Genomic DNA, 19,689 nt, shown 5'->3' on the forward strand with positions numbered 1-19,689 from the left:
GTAGTCATCTCAGGTTCTGGGTACGAGGTTGAGAGGACTTTGTGATACCTGGAAGGGCATATTAATTATTTGGAAACATGCATCTGGAGCAGGGGGTGTAGAGATGTAAGGAGGGAAACTCTGGAGTCCACTGTAGAGAGGTAAAGCAGAAGCTGAAGGAGACAGAGGCCAAGATAACAAGTTCTACAGTATAGAGAAAGGTAAGAGAGCAGGCAATGTGGGAATCCAAGTGGTAGGCAGATAAAGAAAATCTGTGAAGGAAAAGTAGCAGCAAGATAGGAGAAGCAGACAAGCTTATCTTCTTACACAGATTGAGAAGCTGAAGTTTCATGGTCAGAAACCTGTGTCAGATGACATTTCTTGGCCAAAAGGTTGAGGGGGGGGGACACTGAACACTTGGGATACATGTAGGAAGTTTCTGTAGACAGGTGGGGTCATGAGGAGTTAGATGGCCTTAGATGTTCTAGGCTGGGTAAGCAAAGTTGGAGACAAGGTGTCTGCTGAGGGGGGGGGGGGGGGAGTGGGAGTCGGGGGCCTCTGGGAGAGTAGAAATATGCTAGGTCTCCTATAAGCTCTTTGGGTTTGGAGGCTGTTTTCTTCACTGGTGTACCCTGGTGGTTAAATAATCTGTAGAACTCAATTTTGTGGTGACTGGCTGACTTGCAGACTGAATGAATTTGGTGGGAAGTAGTCATAATTGAATAAAGGAACTGTAGAGGAGCAGTGAAAGCCCAGCCAAGAGTCTGTAGCTTATGGTAGTTTTCCAAATCTCAGTAATCTAGACAGATAACAGTGGATATTTCCCTGGCTGGGCCTGGCAGGTGACAGTAACAGAAAAAAATTGAGGATAGACATGGGACACACAAAGAATTTTTAAATGTCTGACCATTGTTCCAGGTTAGGGAGAAAAATGTATCCTGATGGGGTAGAGGATTGGGAGCATAAGAATGGCTGAAATGCTTGAGATCCAGAGTTCACAGTCTTTGGGGGTGGGGCCCAGCTGTCCATATTATTGAAGCCACCTCAGGTAATTCCAAAGTGCAGCCAAAGTTGGATTAGAAGGCTAACAGATTGGGATACTTAGTTCAGAATCTTGACCTTTGAACAAGCCTAAAGCCGTTATAGTGATTGGCTAAAGTGGAGTGGAAAGGAGGGTACTGGAATGGACACTGAAATTTGAGACTTGATATTGGAACTAAATCTAACCAGTCTTCATATCCATGTTTCATTTTTTTCTCCCCTTAGTGAACAAGACCTCAGAATTTCAGTATGTTACATGAGGTGTGAGGTCAGGATTTGGTGCTCAACTTACCAGTCCGTCCTTTGCAGCTCTGGTTGTAACCAAAGAGCCAGAGGAAGGAAAGCACCTCTCAGTGTATAGCTGGCAGAGACCCCGACTGTAGGGCTTTTCAGATAAGCTGTGAAGGAACCTTTGTTCCCATCATCCTACCTTTAGTAGAGAAAGGTTGGCTTAGGAAAGCCCCAAGTCGTTTCCCACCTTCTTTGGCAGAGCACATGACAGGCCCACCCTAACAGAAGACTGACAGCGGCTGATTTCTGACCTATTACAGCATCTCTCTTCACTTGTAACAATACAGCCCGGTATTCTGGGCTCACTTCCATCTAGTGACTCCTTTTACCTCAGGACAAGCAAGGAGGCAGGTAGAGTACAATTTTCTAAGTAGCTCTGCATTCAGCCCATTTAACCAGGCTAGATAGAGCCTTCAGTGCCACACAAAGTGTATGGGTTATCTTTTGGTTTTATAGCAATTCTGTGCTATCCTGAAGAAAAATTTCACATGTTCCCATATTTTTAGAAGATAACAATACAAAGGTGCTAATAAGCATGTAAGGGAAGGGTCTTAAACCTTCCAAATCTACTCAGCTACTAGGTGAGTCAGTGACCTCATTTGATTCATGTAGAGCACATTACTTAGCCAAGCCCTGACCCACCAAATGAGGATATATAATAACTTGGTGGTGGTTCTGAGTCAAAGTTCTGGGGGATAATCGGTTATGCACTGTTACACTATCTGGAACATACACTATCCACCACCCATTGCCTTCCTCATGTTAAGTATTTGCTGAGAACTTTTTCCATTTCAGGACCTCTTTCCAACTGTTCTCTAACTTCGTATTTACTCAAGTTCATTTTGAGGTTTCACTTCTTTGATAAGTGATAAGCTATGACATTTAATTATAGGTCATGCTATTTAACCCTGCTTCTTGGAAGCTGTTTGTAATTCACTTCTTTTAACTTGTGTAATAGAGAAGACTTGCATTTTACATTTTAATTAGATGCTTGGGAAACAGCTAGAAAGCATTCTTTTGTTTTAACCCTTACTGAAAACTTTGAATAAAATGCTCTAGGTTATCACTCTGAACAACAGTTGTCAGTGATGGAGAGACTGAACTGAAAACATACCTGGACATACCTCAGAAATGGTATTAATAACATTTTTGTCATCTGATGTTTTCTTGTAACACTGTTTCTAAGAGTGGGAGCCCATCAATTTATCCCAGTTACTCAAGGTTGTACCGAACCCTCCCTTTTCTTGTTCTTTAAAACCCTCTCATTTTGATATTCTTTCATAACAGGTCCTTATTTTACCCAGTGGAAAGCAAAACTTAATATTCTTAGAATAAAAGTTTTTCTGTAAAAGAATAGATAGATACTTGCCGGACTCCACCTACAAATGTCATTGTTACTATTACCATGTTGGTTATGATCCCAAGCAATAAATAGAAAATAGGAGATTTTATATTTACTGAAGTCCCAAGGAAGCAGTTTGCTGGGAAAACAAGTTCCATAAATAATGACATTTAAGGAAGAACCCACTAAGAAGCATTATGAGAAATGGCAACACTCTTTGGGTGCCACAAGCAGGTTAGCCAGGGTGAGTACTTCTGCCATTGGAGATGAAATAAACTGAATCACTTTAAAATTATTCCTGGCTAAGTTAAAATTATGCTGATTTAACCTAATTCACTTGGAATACAACACAATTGGGATATAATTAATCTTTCCTCCTGTTTTAGTTGCTAAGGAGAGAAAACAGTTCTGCTTTGTGTACCTTTACCCCAAACTTTCTTGGAAGTCTTAACTTTTTAAGTCTTTCTTTATAATTTCAATCAAATTATAACTTTCATAACTTTAGTTCTTCCATTATATACCAATATATATTTGCTCCAAGAATACTTTGGTTTCAACCATGACTTTTATATTTCTATCAAGCAGATCTCTATATCCCATCTTCACCAATTTTCTGGACCTGAACTTAGAAAAGGGCATTTCTGGTCTACCATCTCCCTGCACACACAGGTGAATTACAGTATTATTCAGCTTTGATTATGTAATTTTCAAGTTTTCTGTATACGTTAACAAACTTTATATTTTCTAAATGTTTTTAAACTCAATTTTCTTTAAATAACCAAGTGTTGAAAACTTTACAAAAATGTTAATCTTAAAATGGTCAAAGTTTTCTTTTTCTTCCTCAAAGCGTCTAATAGGCATGTGTTGGTCTTCTGTAGACACACCTGTTTTTATCTCGAGGGATATGTGACTAATTCTCCCTCTAGTCAACTTTTTTCAAACAGGGCCAGTCTATATTAGTGTGATGATGCTAATTTACAAAATATCTTGAGTAAATAAAGGGAGATGTAAAATATTTAGTATGGCTTGCTCGGTGAATCTTAATTGCGAAATTTTTTCTTCTTTCGAAACTTCTTTCCTGCTGCATTTGCTGCTTTTTCAGCCATGATCTCCGTATACTTCCTTCGGTTGTACCTAAAAAGAAAAACAAGCCTTTAAGTTCTAAAGTATGACCTTAGAAGTTATGTAATGGGTGTTGTGGTGGGGTGGTGTAACTTCTAAATCTCAAAAATTTTTTTGCATTTTCACTATTTTATCATATTTGTACTAAGTTCCACCATGTGGAACCATACTTGGAGCTGAGGGACTGAGCAGTGAACAAGACAAAACCATAGTCCCTATCTTCATAAAGCCTGCATAAAGCCTTCATAAAGTCTAATGAGAAAAAAGTGACAACCATAAGGGAGGGTTTTTGAAAACTTTCAGCCACTGTAAGTCCACACACCATTTCCAGTTACCAGATGATGTTAAATGCTTTCAACATTTTTGTAGAATGAAAATGTAAAAACAGCAGACAGATGCAGAAGTAGGTATGAGGCTCCAACTATCTGGATATTAAAGAGATCTGCACTAAATCATTTTTGTTTTGGTCATCAAAATATATGTCAGTGTGATATGTGATATTATTTTATTTTAAAAGGAATATTTTTAAAGTTTCTTAATTTTAATTTCCATTAGGGTAAATATGGACAAATGTAGTCCACAGAAGCTCAAAAGAAGGGCTTATCAGTACAATTGATTAGGAAAAATTAAAATTCTTTAACCATATAAAACTGTTCTAGACCACTTTCACTGTGTTACCTAAATATGTTATTACTAAAGCTGAGGGATTAGCTAATGTTCTCTTTAAAACAGAAGCTACTTGGGACACCTGGGTGGCTCAGCAGTTGAGCGTCTGCCTTTGGCTCAGGGCATGTTCCTGGAGTCCTGGGATGGAGTCCTACATTGGGCTCCATGCATGGAGCCTGCTTCTCCCTCTGCCCATGTCTCTGCCTCTCTCTTCTCATGAATAAATAAAATTTAAAAAATAAATAAAACAGAAGCTTCTTAAGCCTTTTACAACTCTACAGCCTACTGAATCCCACAAGAAGTCAGTAGCACAATTTACACACATTCTAACAAACCTAAGATTACATTAAAAATGAAACAAAACCAAGTCAAATGTGTTCAAACTTAAGTGACATCAAATTAACAGACTGCTGTACACATGTTACATATGAATCCAATACTGACCACCAATCAAAAAAACATAACAGATACACAAAAGAGAGAGGAATCTAAAGATAACACTAAAGAAAGCCATCAAACCACAAGGGTAGAGAACTGAGAAAACTATAAAAACAACCAGAAGACAATTAAAATGGCAATAACTACATACCTATCAGCAATTACTTTAAAAGTATTTATCTTGCATATTACAAAAATTATAAGCCAACAAACCCATTTATAGTAGGCAATATAAAGTTTCCTTTTAAAGCAGGCAGCACGGAAATAATACAAACATTGTGAAAATGGTACTCAGTGACCGAAGTATGGGAACAATGAGCTAATAACACTACCTCTAACCTGCAATTTCATTTGGTAGAGTTTCATTCTACCAAATTTCTAATTTACTCCTCCAACTTCCTCAGGCTATTATTTTTTAGTGAAAGCCCCATCAACACTGCTGTGACTTCTAAGATTGCTATCATTGAGATTACAAAATACAGGTCAATTTTTAACCAAAATATACAGTTAATAAACAAAGACTCAGCTTGCGCCATGCCTGTGTGGGGATGGAAAAACAACAGGCTTTGAGAGATAGGAAGATGGGAGAGACTGACAGTATGAATGTGTGACTGAAGGAGGAGGTGTCAAGGACTTGCTAATGGGTGGATAGTGATAGTGTTCAGTCACGAGAAAAAGAACACTGCGAGAGGATTAGATTGTACTGGAAGACTGGGGTCAGAAAAGACCAAGTGAGCTGTTAGAGGTGCTTGTGAGAAAACCTGGGACAGCAGCTGGATATGTGGGTCTGGACTCAGGAAAGATCTGGACTAGACACTACATTTGGAAGCCAACAGTATACAGGTTATAATTAAAGCTCTGTGGGGGTTGAGATTTCCAAGTAATGCATAATTCCAAGTAACAAGTAATAAACTTCCAAGAGAGTAATAAGCAAGCAAAGAACACTGCTTATTTCTAAAATGTTTACCATTACCCAAACTAGGTAACTTACGTAACACTTGTGTTAAATTTGTTTTCCATGCTGACAAAGTTTTTAAAACCCTTGATTTTTACTTTGGCTATTAAACCATCTGAAGTTCAACAAGGGTTTCTAATACGAGGTATGCTTTTAAATCTCCTATAATACATACATAGCTGTTTAAATGCTCCCATCTTAAAAAAAATCCTTCTCTTCCATACTCACTACTAGCCTTGCCCCCCCCCCCCCCCCAAACTTCAAAGAATTGTCTCCAATTGTTCATTTTCAACTCACTCTCCAATCCTCTCCAGTCTGGTTTCCTCCCCAACACTCCTCTAAAACTGCTGGCAAGAAAGCTATGATCTCCATGTAAATCCAAATAAGTTTTTAGGTTTTTATAAAAATTTAATTTTATTGGGATGCCTGAGTGGCTTAGCGGTTGGGCGTCTGCCTTCGGCTCAGGTCATGATCCTGGGATCTGAGATCGAGTCCCACATCGGACTCCCCACAGGGAGCCTGCTTCTCCCTCTGCCTGTGTCTGTCATGAATAAATAAATCAATCTTTTAAAAAAATTTAATTTTATTTAATTTCAATTAACATACAGTGTATTATTAGTTTCAGAGATAGAGGCCAGTGATCAGTTGTATGTAACACCCAGTGCTCTTTACATCATGTGCCCTCCTTAATGCCCATCACCCAGTTTGATCTCTCAACAGCATTCAATCCTATTAACTACCACCTCCAGTTTCTATCTGCTCGTTATATTCTCCTTCCTTGGCTTCTGTGACACCCTGGTTTTCTTAATGGCCCCTTGGCTATTCTTTCCTAGTCTCCTTTGCAGGCTCACCTTCCTCTAGCAGTCAAGTATTTTCAAGCTTCCATCTAAAACAGTGGTTCTAAACTGGGAATGCTTATGCCCCACAGAGAACATCTGGAAATGTTGGTAGTGATTTCTGTCACAAATTGGGGATGGGGTGCTACTAGCATAGAGTGGGTAGAGGTCAGAGACGCTGTTAAACATTCTACATTACACAGGACAGTTCCCCCTAATAAAGAATTATCCCATCCAAATGTAAATAGTGCTGTTGAGACACTGCTAAAGCATTTAAAAGTTACCTGAAATTTTAAAGTTTATGTATATTCTAAAGGAAAGCATGCAATAATATGAAGTGAAACATGAATTTCTTTACCTTCTAAACTCAGAATCAGCCAGCAGTTCTTCCACAATAGTTCTCTTCCTTTGTTTTTTGGGAATTCGCGAATGATAGAAGTCAGCTGGATTGTCAACAATGGTTCCAATCTACAAGCAATTGATTGAAAGAAGTCATGCAATACTTGAATGCTAAGTTGCTTTCATATTTTAGGGAAGTTCTAACAAAGTATATTTATAGAAAGGAATGGAAACCCTAACTTAAATGATACCAATATTAAAGTTAGTTTTGGCACTTTTTTAAAAGCAAAAATAAGTCACCTATTCAACTGGCACTGGGTACTACTAAAGACATTTCCTTAGAATTTATAGGAAAGCCAAAAATCCTTTTATATTACATATAACTTAGTGCTAGGCAGGACAGTAAATTCTTGATGAACAGTATAACTAGAAAAATGGGACAGAGAATATCAAATTCTTTAGTCTCCCAATTTAATAAACTTGACACATAAATTCTATTACACACCCATTTGATCTCCTGGGTTATCATGAATGCTACCAGCATAGAACCTTCTTAGGAACCACTCTGCATTTGTTCATACATTCAACCAAGTAAAATTTACAGTGTCCACTATGTGCCAGGTACTGTGTTAAGTGGGAAATAAAGAATATCCGAGTCCCTGCCAGCAGGGAGCTCATAGTCTTAAGGAAAATCCACAGACAAGAAACTAAAAGACTAAAGCATAACATATTATGCTGAACAAAACACTACAGATGCTCTGAAAAAATAAGTGACTAATTCTACCTAAGGCAGGTCAAGGTGCCTCCAAGTATGTTGTAGCTTAAGAGGGCTATGTGATAAAAGAAGAGCAAGTAAGTTGGTCAGAGTGCAGGCTGTAGAGACTCTACCCTATAGGTCATAAAGAATCATTGAAAATATTACTGAACAGGAGTGTATCATGAACAGAGTGCTTAAAAAAAAAAAAAGAACAGATGACTTGGCTACAATGTGGAGGATGAACTAGAAGGGAGATCAGACCTGGAGGTGAAGGACTATTAGACTAATTCAGATAAGTGACAAGAAAGAAGAACAAAATGAAGCTGACTAGATTCACTAGAGGGTGAATCAACTGGATTTTCATCTGAAAACACTTTGAAAACCAACTTTTAACTTATTTTCAGCATTTGCATGGGGATTTCCCTCTATCTGGAGAAGAGTTTGGGACAAATGATTCCCTATTTCCTTCTCCATTATGTACTGATTCTTGCTGTTAGGCTAATACTATTCATATGTGATATACCCAACTTAGAGATCCCATTAACTTTTAGAGGTATGACCTGGAAACTTAGTTACCACCATTACAAGCTGGTGGCCAAATGGCTGTCTGATTTGGGTTCTGCCCATTATTATACAGCCTAAGCATATATGCACTGTAAATATTCACCTATGTTAAGAGTAAACAGAAAGAACACTACAGTGTTTTCCAAACTAAAATCCATCGAACATCACTGCCATTGTTATTTTTTTCATACCTGAAAGTACTTGGGGAAGCCATCCCTATCATTTTTCTTGTAAAACCTTTTTGGGTCCATGCTAGCTCTCATCTTCAGTGCTTTGAGATCATTTTTTAGTTCATTTGTCAATTCTGGAGCTTTCATGCCAAACCAGCCATCACCTGCTGTTTTCTGTCGTTCTTTCTGAAATTCAGATTTCAAAAACAATTAGACAGAACATTCTACCTTTAATAAGCATTGTATAAGCTATACCTCATTCCCTCCAAAATATATAGAAAACTTTATGAATAAGACAGAAATGAAAGGGCAGCCCCGGTGGCGCAGCGATTTAGCACCGCCTGCAGCCCAGGGTGTGATCCTGGAGACCCTGGATAGAGTCCCACGTCAGGCTCTCTGTATGATGCCTGCTTCTCCTCCCTCTGCCTCTCTTTCTTTGTCTCTATGAATAAATAAATAAAATCTTAAAAAAAAATAAATGAAAAAAAAATGAAGTTACTTTACATAACAAGTTAATCCCCAGATTCACTTTTCATAAAAGAAATTAAATCATGGTATTTTCTTTGGTAAATTAGGCATAGTACCATCAGTTTCATAAATGAGGTCTCCTTAAAATTTATTTTATTTTTTAAAAGATTTTATTTATTTATTCATGAGAGAGACAGAGAAAGAGAGAGAGAAAGAGAGAGAGGCAGAGACACAGGCAGAGGGAGAAGCAGGCTCCAGGGAGCCCAATGCGGGACCTGATCCTGGGACTCCAGGATCACACCCTGGGCCAAAGGCAGGTGCTAAACCGCTGAGCCACTCGGGAATTCCCCCTACAATTTATTTTTTTTTTTATCTTAGTAAGAACTGCTGACTTGCTGGGAGAACAACACACACCATCAATTTTTATTGTGCAATATAGCCTACACAAGAGAGAATGTATAAAAACGTTTTCACATCTGGAGCTTCTATGTAAATATTAACATTTTTATTCAGTCACCCGGGTGACTCAGTCATTTACCCCAACCAGTTCAGAAATTTCTATCATTTCTAAAATTAAAAAAAAAAAAAAATTCTATTCTTTGGGAAACTCTTAGCAAGTTATTCAATTTTATTTTTATTTCATTCATACATTATGGAGTGTCTACCATGTACCAGCATGCTCCTCCATATTAGTGATGAGACATTACTGGAGCACCATCCTCAAATTTTCTTCAAGCTCTCTTGATAACTTTTTTACATTTATTGAAATGGCAGATGAAAACAATCCTCTATTTTCACAAAGGAAAATAGTTTCCTACCTTCTCACTGGGAGACTACAGAGACCCGGGTTTTTAGGAGGAGATTTGCCTCCTAAAGGATTTTTTTAAAGATTTTATTTTAAGATAAAAATAAGATTTTTTTGGTAAGATTTTATTTATTCATGAGAGACACAGAGAGAGAGGCAGAGACCCAGGCAGAGGGAGAAGCAGGCTCTATGCTGGGAGCCTGACGTGAGACTTGATCCCAAGTCTGATCCTGCTAAACTGCTGAGCCACCAGGGCTGACTTAGATGGCTATATTAAGTTCTCTACAAAGACCTGCAGTGAGCTCTTAGCTCTTTGTGAACAGTACCTATAAGCCAAGAGGTGTGGACAATGACCTTATATGCTGGCTGTCACTGTTTTTAAGAAAGAGGTAAAAATGGGACACCTCATGGCTCAGTGGTTAAGCATCTGCCTTTGGCTCACGGTGTGATCCCGGGGTCCTGAGATTGAGTCCTGCAACAGGCTCACTGCAGGGAGCTTGATGCTTCTCCCTCTGCCTGTGTCTCTGTCTCTCTCATGAATAAATAAATTTTAAAAATCTTAAACAAAAAAACCGGGGGGAGGGGGTAGAAAAAAACAAACACGTCTTCTCTGTGCACCACTTGGTGGACTCTCACTTTGTGAAAATCTATATAAAATGTGTTTATGGAACTGTATTTTATGGGCCCTTAAATTTCTGTGATAACTTTGCATATATATATATATATATATATATTTTTTTTTTTTTTAAAGATTTTATTTATTCATGAGATACACAGAGCGAGAGAGAGGCAGAGACACAGGCAGAGGGAGAAGCAGGCTCCATGCAGGGAGCCCGAAGCAGGACTTGATCCCGGGACTCCAAGATCACACCCTGGACCGAAGGCAGATGCTAAATCGCTGAGCCACCCAGGGATCCCCTGCCAATATATATTTTTAAGATTTTATTTTCTTAACTAATCTCTACACCCAATGTGGGGCTAGAACTCATAACCCTGAGATCAAGAGTCACATGCTTTACCTAATGAGCTAGCCAGGTGCCCTGAAGTACATATTTTTATATTATACAACTATGTTTTGTAAGCTGAATGTATATAGTCAAACACACCTTAACAACCTAAATAATAAGTCACTATACTTACTCTGCGTTTTTTCTGAAGTTGATGCTTTGATTCGCTATATGGTGGGACACAGTAGTTTTTTTCAAAATCAGGAGTAATGACAGCTTTCTGCAAAAGCTTAAAATATTAAACTAGTTTTAAAATAGTATCAGAATATCATAAAATTTTTTCCAACATCTTTTTCCTTATAAGAGAAACATCTCTCACAATGAAGACTACTCCAAATATATTAATCTACTTTATACACAATCATGCTACTACAAAGTTGTTTCAGTCCTTAAGTTTGTAAATTATATCACAATAAAAATGTTTTAGAAGGCAAATTGAAGGATTATTTTACGAAACTTCATTCATCTTAAATTTCTTTTTCTGAACTGAATCAGCACACATCAGATTTATATTAATGTGTCTAACTTGTATTTATTGGTTTACAACCAGCCACTTGCATCAAACTGAAAAATAAAGTCAACAAGAACAAATGCTATAATAGCTCTTGAAATTTCTGAAAACAAACAAAAACTCTAGGTCTTTAATAAATCCTTTTGATGTTGGTTAAACAGCTTCCTCGGATCTAAGAAGACTGTATTATTAAGTACAATGATACAGATTTGATTAAACAACATACTTACTGTCCTATCAATGAAATAATTCTATCTAGACAAATCTTTTTGTAATTCAACAATATCTTAGATGTTCTTTCAGTATCAATTCACACATAGATCAACTTCATTCTAATAGCTGTTATGCTCTACAATTTTTCTTCTGACATTCAGTTTAAGTCTCCATTAAACCTTTTTCCATTAAACACTGCAAACATCATCTCTGCATATTTGATTATAAGATTCCAAAATGCATCAACTTAAATTTTGACAGGTACTACTAAATTACCTTGTATTCAAGTAATGTTAAGTCCTACCAACAGTTAATCAGTGCCTTTTTCTTTACATTGCCACCAACACTGGGTTTACCTTTTTATGTGTAGTCACTGATGCCTCATGGCTGTTTTCGTTTGCTGTTGATCACCTTTTTTGTGTGTTTATTAGCTATATATTAAGTCTTCTACAGGAGATGCCTGTATTTTCTGGAGTTCTTTTTCATTTTTATATGTCATTTTTATTAATTTGTAGAACTGTATTTTGTACCTTAGTGGAATTAACCTATGGTCTTTAACTTGTCTTTGTTAAGGTATTAATTGTGTAAGTTTTAAAACTTTGTGTGGTCAAACCTGTTAATCCTTTCCTAAATAACTCTCATTTTTTGTATAGGATGAACCAATATTGTCATAATACTGTTTATGTGACTAAAAGGTGCCTCAGGGTAACTAGTCATCTCCCATAGGGTATGAACTAAAGATTGTTCCATAGCCCTCAACATAGTTCACAGAAATACTAATTTGGCCTGTAACAATTGAAATTATCAATTCAGAAATCCCCAAATCCCCTAGAAGTTTCTGGGTAGTAGAGCAGCAATCTAGATTTTCCTTTGACTCAGAAATAAGAACAAGGTATTTATTTAGCAGATTAAGAGCATGTTGCATGACAAGTACTATAGTGTGCTTTAGGACAGTGGTTCTCAACTGGGAGCAAATGGCAATGTTTGAAGACGTTTTTGGGGTACGTGTGGATGCATGTGTATGTGCAGAGCAGCTGGGGGGGGGGGTGGATGCTACTGACATCTAGTAGGTAGAGACGAGGGATGTCACTACATATCCTACAATGAACAAGACATCCTCCTCACAACAAAGAATTATCCAGCCCAAAATACCAATATTGCTGAGGCTGAGAAATCCTGTTTTAGGAATATAAAGCTAAAAAAACAGTAAAATTATAATTATAATATGATCAATAATGAATCAGATTGATACTGGGTGTTGCAAAAGCACAGAGGAGGTGGTGCAGAGGACTAGAGTCAGAGAACATCTCCCATAGGCAGTGATCTATGATCTCTGCACTGGCTTGGGAAAGAGCAGGGTATGTTGGGACGCCTGGGTGGCCCTGTAGTTGAACATCTGCCTTCAGCTCAGGGTGTGATCCCAGGGTCCAGGGATTGAGTCCCACATCGGGCTCCTGCAGGGAGCCTGCTTCTCCCTCTGCCTCTCTTTCATGAATAAATAAAACCTTTAAAAAAAGAAAAAGCAGGGTATGTTCAGGGAACTACAGTGGTCTTCAGTGGCAAGAACACAGCAGGTGGACAGAGATGAAGGTACAGAGGCACTCTGAATGTTCTGAGGGACTTAAATAGAATATCATTGTCAGGTTTGTGTTTTGTTGTTCTGAAGTGGTATCTACCCCCAACATGGGCTTGAACTCATGACCTGGAAACCAAGTGTCACATGCTCTTTCAACTGAGCCAGCCAGGCACCCTTTTTGGTGTTTTTTAAAAGAGAAATCTATCAAAAGTACAGAGAGTGGCTTGGAGAAAATAAGGAGGCTACTCCAATAGTCTAGATGAAAAATAAATGTCTATACTATACTAGCCAGTGACAGTGGGGTGGAAAGGAGAGAACAGAGTAGAGAGTATGTAAGCAGCCGCATCCTCTAGGTTCAGTGATTGACTGCAAAAGGAAAAGAGAGTTTGGCATCATTAACCAGGCCAGAGAATAACTAAAGTAGCTGGTTCAGGTAGGGAAGTGAAGGAGGGCAATTAGAAAGGTCAAGTGCCTGAGCACATCTGAATAAACAGTTAACAGACACAACAGAATTTAAAGACCTGAAGGGGCAGCAAGGCTAGAGAATACAGATTTGGGGGAAGCCATGCCATGTAATTAAAGGTGAGGCTTTGGATGAGGTTACCTACCCTGTAATTCCCTTCTGAAATTTTATGTGTGTGCACATGTATAGTTTTCCTGGTGGGGGGTGAAGTGGGCACTCACAATTTTCAGATTCTCAACAGCATCCAGAATAGTTATGAACTAAAAATATAGCAAAAGAAAAAAAAAAAAACAGCCCTTAGAATAACTAGTGGGTACAAGAGGAATGCTGACCTTGTATTAATTTATTTTTCCAAGTGTCATCTTTTATAGCTAGGACCTTAAGGGGAAATTAGAAGTAGGCATTTTGGTTTCACTGTAGGCTAATGTGTTTCAGTGCAGGAAAATTAAGTCTCTTAACAAGGACTAATCATGTCTAGAAGTGATTGGTTAGTTGTATAAAAACCAACAGGACACTCCATGTAACTTACCTCATTTTTCTTTTTCTCCTTGATCTGTGTTAGGGTTCTCTTGTTCGACTGTAGTTTGTTTGCATTGAAATTAATATACAAACCACCCAACTGCTTGATACTCATACCAGGGTCTATGCTGCTGCTTGTCAACTTCAGACTGAAAAAGAAAGGATCACTCAAAGATCAAATAATCAAATCAAAATGTAAACAACTAAGATTATATTTTTAAGATCACTTTTTTCTTTTCTCCCCTTTTAGTGCCAATGACAAGAAAAAAAAAGAGAGGATCCCTGGGTGGCTCAACGGTTTGGCCTCTGCCTTCGGCCCAGGGTGTGATCTTAGAGTCCCGGGATCAAGTCCCACATCGGGCTCCCTGCATGGAGCCTGCTTCTCCCTCTGCCTGTGTCTCTGCCTCGCTCTCTGTCTCTCATGAATAAATAAAATCTTAAAAAAAAAAAATCTTATTTTTACAATGGAGTTTCTGAAAAACTGAATACAGGTTTTAAATCTAATAAAATCATTTATAAGAAAATTCTGGGAGGAATGAAGAATGAAAAAAACCTTTGGAAACACATCTGAATCTATTTCTCAGATTTTCTTAAAAGCACGCCTGGGTGGCTCAGCAGTTGAGTGTCTGCCTTCAGCTCAGGACATGATCCTGGAGCCCGAGATCGAGTCCTACATTGGGCTCCCTGCATGGAGCCTGCTTCTCCCTCTGCCTGTGTCTCTGCCTCTTTCTGTGTCTCTCATAAATGAATGAATGAATAAAAATAGAATCTTAAAAAAAAAAGAGGATTAGGACCATACAATATGCCAGTAGACTTCATAGAGGGATTTTAGAAAGAAAGAAATTGCAGAGAAGAGGAGATACATCTGGCAATTCAGCTCAACTTCATATACAGGTAGTGAGTTAATAAATGTACTACCTCCATCTCTAAAATCACTGAGAAAAGACTTGCAGGTTATCCAAACTTAGAATGTTTTTCTGGGTGACTAAGGGCATTTGGTAATGTCTCTAAATCAGTGACTTTTAAACAATGTGAACAGGTGAACAACTGTACTTCCCACTGGAGGTTTCCAAAAATACACAAGTCATACCTCATATCTACCAAATCAGTTGGTTCTGGGCTCCTGCTATAAGGAATTTCTACTTTTACATTACTGAAAGGTTCTTTTTATAAGCAAATACATTTGGACTTCCAGTTATTTTCTTCCCTATTTATTCATATAAACTGAGTAGTTAAAAGCTTTTGATCAATCTCCACTGGAAAGTAAAATCATTCTACTGCAGTGGTTTGGCAGTGATTCTCAAACCTAAAGGTACATGAGAATAATCCTGGGAAGGAGTGTGGCTTTTAAAAAATAAGTATGCTTGAGGCTAGCCTCAGAGATCTGTATCATTGGCTCGGAGATCTGTATCATCGGCTTAGAGTGAAAACCGAGCATCTGTTAATGTATAGACCCTCTCCAAGGACGTCTGTATTTCCAGCGGATGCACTGCCACCACGGCCCTATGCCTAAGAAAAACAAAAACAGAAAAAAAAAAAAAAAAAAGCTAAAGAAACCACCCCAAAAGTTATCACTTTTCAATGGGTGATAGATGGGATTATAGGTGATTACTTTTCTCTATTTTTCAACATCTCTACAATTAGCATCAAGAAAAGATAAAAATTTCTTTCCATTTTATGTTGCTCTTAACAATCATGCAAGAAAACCTTAACAGATGATTTCTAATAGATCACTGGTGGAGAAATATGACTAACCAATGCACCCATAGACTAGGGAAATGCTGGATAAAAGCACTCTTCCATAAAGAACCTGACAGTAATTTTCTCAATTCCTGTGTATATTTTTATGGTAAATCAGCCACTTGAAATATGTATCAAAAATTTACTTTTAGGGGATCCCTGGGTGGCTCAGCAGTTTAGCGCTTGCCTTTGGCCCAGGGTGTGATCCTGGAGTCCCAGGATCGAGTCCTGCATAGGGCTCCCTGCATGGAGCCTGCTTCTCCCTCTGCCTGTGTCTCTGCCTCTCTCTGTGTCTCTCATGAATAAATACAATCTTTTAAAAAAAAATTTACTTTTAAAAATAAAGGTAAAACTTACAGCTTAGACTTTGTGCTATTTAGTAAGTCGTCTTCATCACTAAACTCATTTCTGTCATGGTCTGATGGTTCTTCACTTTTTTCATCCTCTTCCTCCTCTTTTTCTTCCTCAGTGGCAACCTCACTTGCCTTGTCTCTCTCATCGAGGTAAAAATGTTTATCAGTACTCAATCCAGGAGTTGTGTCAATTACAAACAATGCATTGTCACATGACATATTTTCTGATTCTCCATTTAATGACTCCTTTTGACCATTATTTTCAACAAAACACACAGTGTCCTCTTCATTCTCACTGTTTTCAGACTGTTGGCTTTCATCGCTGCTGAGAACTAAGAAAACAGAATCACCTTTGTCCAGGGATGTGTGGAACTCAGACTTGAATAGTTTGGCTTCACGCTCAAAATCTACATCCTTTCCTTCATTCCCGTCTTTGCTGATACCAGTAACTGTGCACTCTTCTTCATCACTACCACCATTACCAAATTCTGTGAAGTCACCTGTTTTTATGGTGCTCTCTTTCTCTTCATTCCATCTGTCCACTTCCACCACTGCAAATGTTTGAGCTAATGATTTCATTATAGATTCACAGTTCAGATTTGAGAGTTCTGATGTGGTTTTGTTACTTTGGGGGGTTGAATGCCTTTGAGAAACTAACCCCTGAATGCCAGTGTCCTGAGGTTCAGAAAGGCTCTCCAACTGAGAATTATTCTTATTTATTTCTTTTTCCTCATCTACTATTCCTTTGGCTTCTTCATTTAAATTCTTACAATTCTGTTTTGTTATTTCTTTCAGAGGTCCAACACTGGGCTGTTTTCCCTCTTTTATATTAAAACGGCGTTTTTGCACCATTCGTTTTTTTTCTGAATTTATGTGGTAGGAATCATCATCGAAGTCATTATAAATTTCATTATTATAGAAATTTGGCTCATTTATCTGAGAAACAGATCTTGCTAGTAAACAGGTTGCTTGTCTGGTATCTGAATCCTCTGAATTTATAGGTGATTTTATGATATGCTTTTCATTTTCTGGTACAACATCATTATCTTTCTCCTCAGTTTGTGCCTGTATTTTCTTCTGCATACTTCTCGTTCTCATAGTTGCAACTCCAGAAAATGAAGAAATGTTTGAGTTTGATGATTCAGCATCAGAAATAGCTTCTGTATGTAAATCTTGGCTTGGATCTGTTACAGATTTAGCCTTACCTCTTCTGGTCCTTGTAGATTTTAATGTAGGCACCACAATTCTAGAAATACCCGAGACATGTGATTCAGCTTCAGAGTCATCGTTTTCTTCAGTAGGAGACTGATGTGCTGGTGTTATTTTTGGCCTTTTCGTAACACTGGGCACTGGGGTGCATGCAACTAAGATCTGCCGTCTCCTAGTTACTCTTAAAATGAGATCCTGCAGCTCAGACACAGAAGAACAATTTGACTCTGCTTCAGAGATCTCTCCATCAGTACATGGTTTGTTTATTTCAGGTAATGAGACTGTAGTTCCACTCTTCCTCTTTCTGGTTTTAGGAGTTCTAGAAGCTGGACTTTGTTTCCTAGTGGTTTGTGATTCAGCAGTAGTTGGGTCGACAGGTAAACATTCCTTCCTGCCTTTTGAATGTGTGTGAATTCTTTTAGCAGCAGAAGTCTGTAAGCCAGAACAAGTACACTGTAATTTAGATAGGGCTGGAACTAGGGTAAAGTGAACGAGGCACTCCTCTCAGGACCAAATTTTAAGACAGTACTAAAAACCTCAGTAAACAAGATTAATACAAAAACCACCACCATCACCATCACCATCAACTTAAAAAAAACAACTAAATACTAAACACTGGATCCAACATTGCATTTGCAAGGCCTTGCCTCACAACAACCAGTACCCATGATCTTTAATAATAAAAATTAAAAACATATACTGGATCTGACTCTGCCTCACTCGCCTCACCCAAGACCTAGATCTAACTTCGGGGAGCAAAACTATTAATTGAAAAGAAAATTTTCTGCACCTAAGTATCAAAAGCCAAATACGCTTGGTGGACCTACATTCTGATTCACAGGGGAAGGGCGAAGAAAGGAAATATTAACTCTGAGCACAGCTGTGTCACAGCACACACACACCTATGGAATCAGTCGCTGCCCTCCCCTTGACGTGCATAAATGAATTAACGCTCCCTCCCCCACGCCGCAGAATCCGAGCCGGCGGACGCCCGGAGCCCCTGGTCGCCGCCAGGGGGCGTCACTGCAGCCATCCCCACTCCAGAAAAAAGCGCTGTGGGCCACGACCAGCTCCCCCACGTGACCACGGGAACCTTCTCTTCAATACCCTCACACTTGGTAGCCCGGAGTGAAGCCTCCTTCGTACGGTTTTAACAGGTTAAAAGGCCTCAGCATCACGAACGTGAACTATCCAGCAAGTGACCTGACCTCTCCGTTCCAGGCCTGGGACCGTCTTAAAAAACCGCAGCCGAGGACCGAAGAGGAAGCTACGGGCTTGGCCCTGGGCCTGGAGGCGCCAGCGCGCGCACGCTCGGGCTCCCTCCGCCGCTCCGCCTCGCCCCGCCGGGCCCTCCCACCCAGGCGCCGCTCCGGGAGGCCGCGGGCAGACGCGAGGGCGCTCTGCGGTCTCCTACCTTCTGTGGGGAGTCTTCGGCCAACGTGGCCTCCCTCGCGGGCGGATGCCGCCCCGACCGGGTCACCACCATCCTGCTCGCTCGCAGCCACCTCGGCCTGCCTCCGTTCCGGCGCGCCGGAAGTGCGTCAAAGAGGCGCCTCGCCCTCATCTACCGCGAGGATCCCGGAAATAACGAAAATCTCGTCCGGGCCTCCGGCCCGCGTGCCTGGGTCTGGGGCTCGAGCCGCCGGGCACCCGAAGCCGCGGTTCCGGGCGCTCGGGGCGGCGTCTGCAGCGCGGTGGGAGGCGGGCGGGCCGCCGGAGCCCGCGGTGACGGAGGGCCCGCGTCCCAGCTTCCACAGACGAATTGGAAGGTCGCATCTTCTTTCCAAGTCCAACCATCCTCCTGCGTTTGGTCCTAGTGTAGTCGTGGGTGTGACCAAACGATGGGTTTGCATTATTTAGAATACCTTTTTTTTTTTTTTTTTTTTTTGCAACGACGTAATCTTGTCTTATTCATGAAATTATTGCATTATTTAGAATACCTTTTTTTTTGCAACGACGTAATCTTGTCTTATTCATGAAATTAAATATTAAATTTGTATTAATAAATAAAATCGGAAGACTCGGTTGGGGGTAAAGATGTATTTGTTAAATGTTCCAGAAACACAGAGACTCGGAAGCTATGTAATATAAGGGTGAGATGGTGACTAGGGATCGGGAAATAAGAAATGTTAAATTTTAAAGGAGAGCGATTTTTTTTTCCCCAGTAAATGACCAGAATAAAGAGAAAGTGTTTGCTTTATTTTAGGATGAAGTATGGAGAGCTAGAATGTACCTGAGGAAGGGACTGAGGAAGTAGGCAAACGGCTGTTGTTGGAGGTGAGGAAGGATGAGCGCTGCACCAAATCTGCTCTTTGTAACAGAAAA

At 39.4% G+C, this 19,689-nt stretch overlaps 1 protein-coding gene across 1 annotated transcript; it reads right to left on the bottom strand.

Annotated features, from left to right (window-relative positions):
- Positions 1-2,750: 2,750 nt before the first annotated feature.
- DNTTIP2 (deoxynucleotidyltransferase terminal interacting protein 2) lies at positions 2,751-19,045 on the bottom strand. Its single transcript, XM_072834579.1, has 7 exons — positions 18,779-19,045; positions 16,160-17,796; positions 14,073-14,211; positions 10,914-11,009; positions 8,522-8,686; positions 7,029-7,138; positions 2,751-3,787 (listed from the first exon to the last, which is right to left on the bottom strand). Exons 1-7 carry the CDS (start codon positions 18,926-18,928, stop codon positions 3,694-3,696), a joined length of 2,391 nt encoding a protein of 796 aa, XP_072690680.1. The 5' UTR covers positions 18,929-19,045; the 3' UTR covers positions 2,751-3,693.
- Positions 19,046-19,689: the final 644 nt, after the last annotated feature.

This window comes from Canis lupus, chromosome 8 (assembly GCF_048164855.1).
Source record: "Canis lupus baileyi chromosome 8, mCanLup2.hap1, whole genome shotgun sequence".
NCBI classification, from domain to species: domain Eukaryota; kingdom Metazoa; phylum Chordata; class Mammalia; order Carnivora; family Canidae; genus Canis; species Canis lupus.